Source organism: Sinocyclocheilus anshuiensis, unplaced genomic scaffold (assembly GCF_001515605.1).
Source record: "Sinocyclocheilus anshuiensis isolate Anshui unplaced genomic scaffold, SAMN03320099.WGS_v1.1 scaffold78, whole genome shotgun sequence".
Lineage (NCBI taxonomy): Eukaryota > Metazoa > Chordata > Actinopteri > Cypriniformes > Cyprinidae > Sinocyclocheilus > Sinocyclocheilus anshuiensis.
The window spans coordinates 2,283,543-2,284,288 of record NW_015544250.1 but is presented as its reverse complement, the minus strand read 5'-3'; the positions used below and the strand labels follow the sequence as shown (position 1 = coordinate 2,284,288).

Below are 746 nucleotides of genomic sequence, written 5' to 3'. Positions count from 1 at the left end.
ATTTAGTAATAAATAATAATTTACAGTATCAAACAAACACATTAACACTAAGTGTAACTAATAAAATAAAAACCGGCAGTCGTGAACCTCTGTATTTAACTAAATATTTTGGTACAAAATTAGAAGAAAAAACCTAGAATGATTAAAATGAACTGTCAGAATGAACTGATATGCATATGAATCAACAACTGAAATGAATCAGTAGCTGCACAGCTACTTGTTGGAAAATAGTGCTGAACTACTGTCATTGTCAGATTAGTAGTATTTCACCTTTTAATTAGTTATTCTCCAACACTGTGCTAGAAAGAACGAGTGGGAGATGTAAACAAATGATTTACATACCCACACTGAAGCCTTTATTAGACACAGATGACGGGCAACGTTTCACCTTTTGATCATTATGAAATGACAAACCAGTTCTGGATGCCTCTTCTACAGTCAGAAGATTTGCTGGAAAAAGAGAAAAATAAAAAAAATCATGGCAGTGAGAAATCTTTCAAATTCTTTTATTTGTGATCGCGTACATTTAAAAAATGAGAAAAGGTCACTTTAAAGGGTTAGTTCACCCAAAAATTAAAATTGGCTTGTTAAAACATACTTACAGTCGCTGATTCAGAAGCGCCAGATTGTCATAGCAAAGTCGGAATTTACCCTTTTTTTTTTTGTTTTTTAGAAATAGCCTTTGTGCACCCAGCCTTGTCGTCATCCATAAAATGCGTTGCACAAATTCGATCATCTGGGTTGTT

At 33.4% G+C, this 746-nt stretch overlaps 1 protein-coding gene across 3 annotated transcripts in view; it reads right to left on the bottom strand.

Moving 5' to 3' along the window:
- LOC107697918 (arf-GAP with GTPase, ANK repeat and PH domain-containing protein 1-like) overlaps positions 1-746 on the bottom strand; it is a 22,525-nt gene that overhangs the window by 5,100 nt on the left and 16,679 nt on the right. For all 3 annotated transcript variants that reach the window (XM_016498786.1, XM_016498784.1, XM_016498785.1), the window contains one exon: positions 343-450. In XM_016498786.1, the coding sequence (XP_016354272.1) occupies positions 343-450 (108 nt within the window). The remainder of the gene's footprint in view (positions 1-342; positions 451-746) is intronic.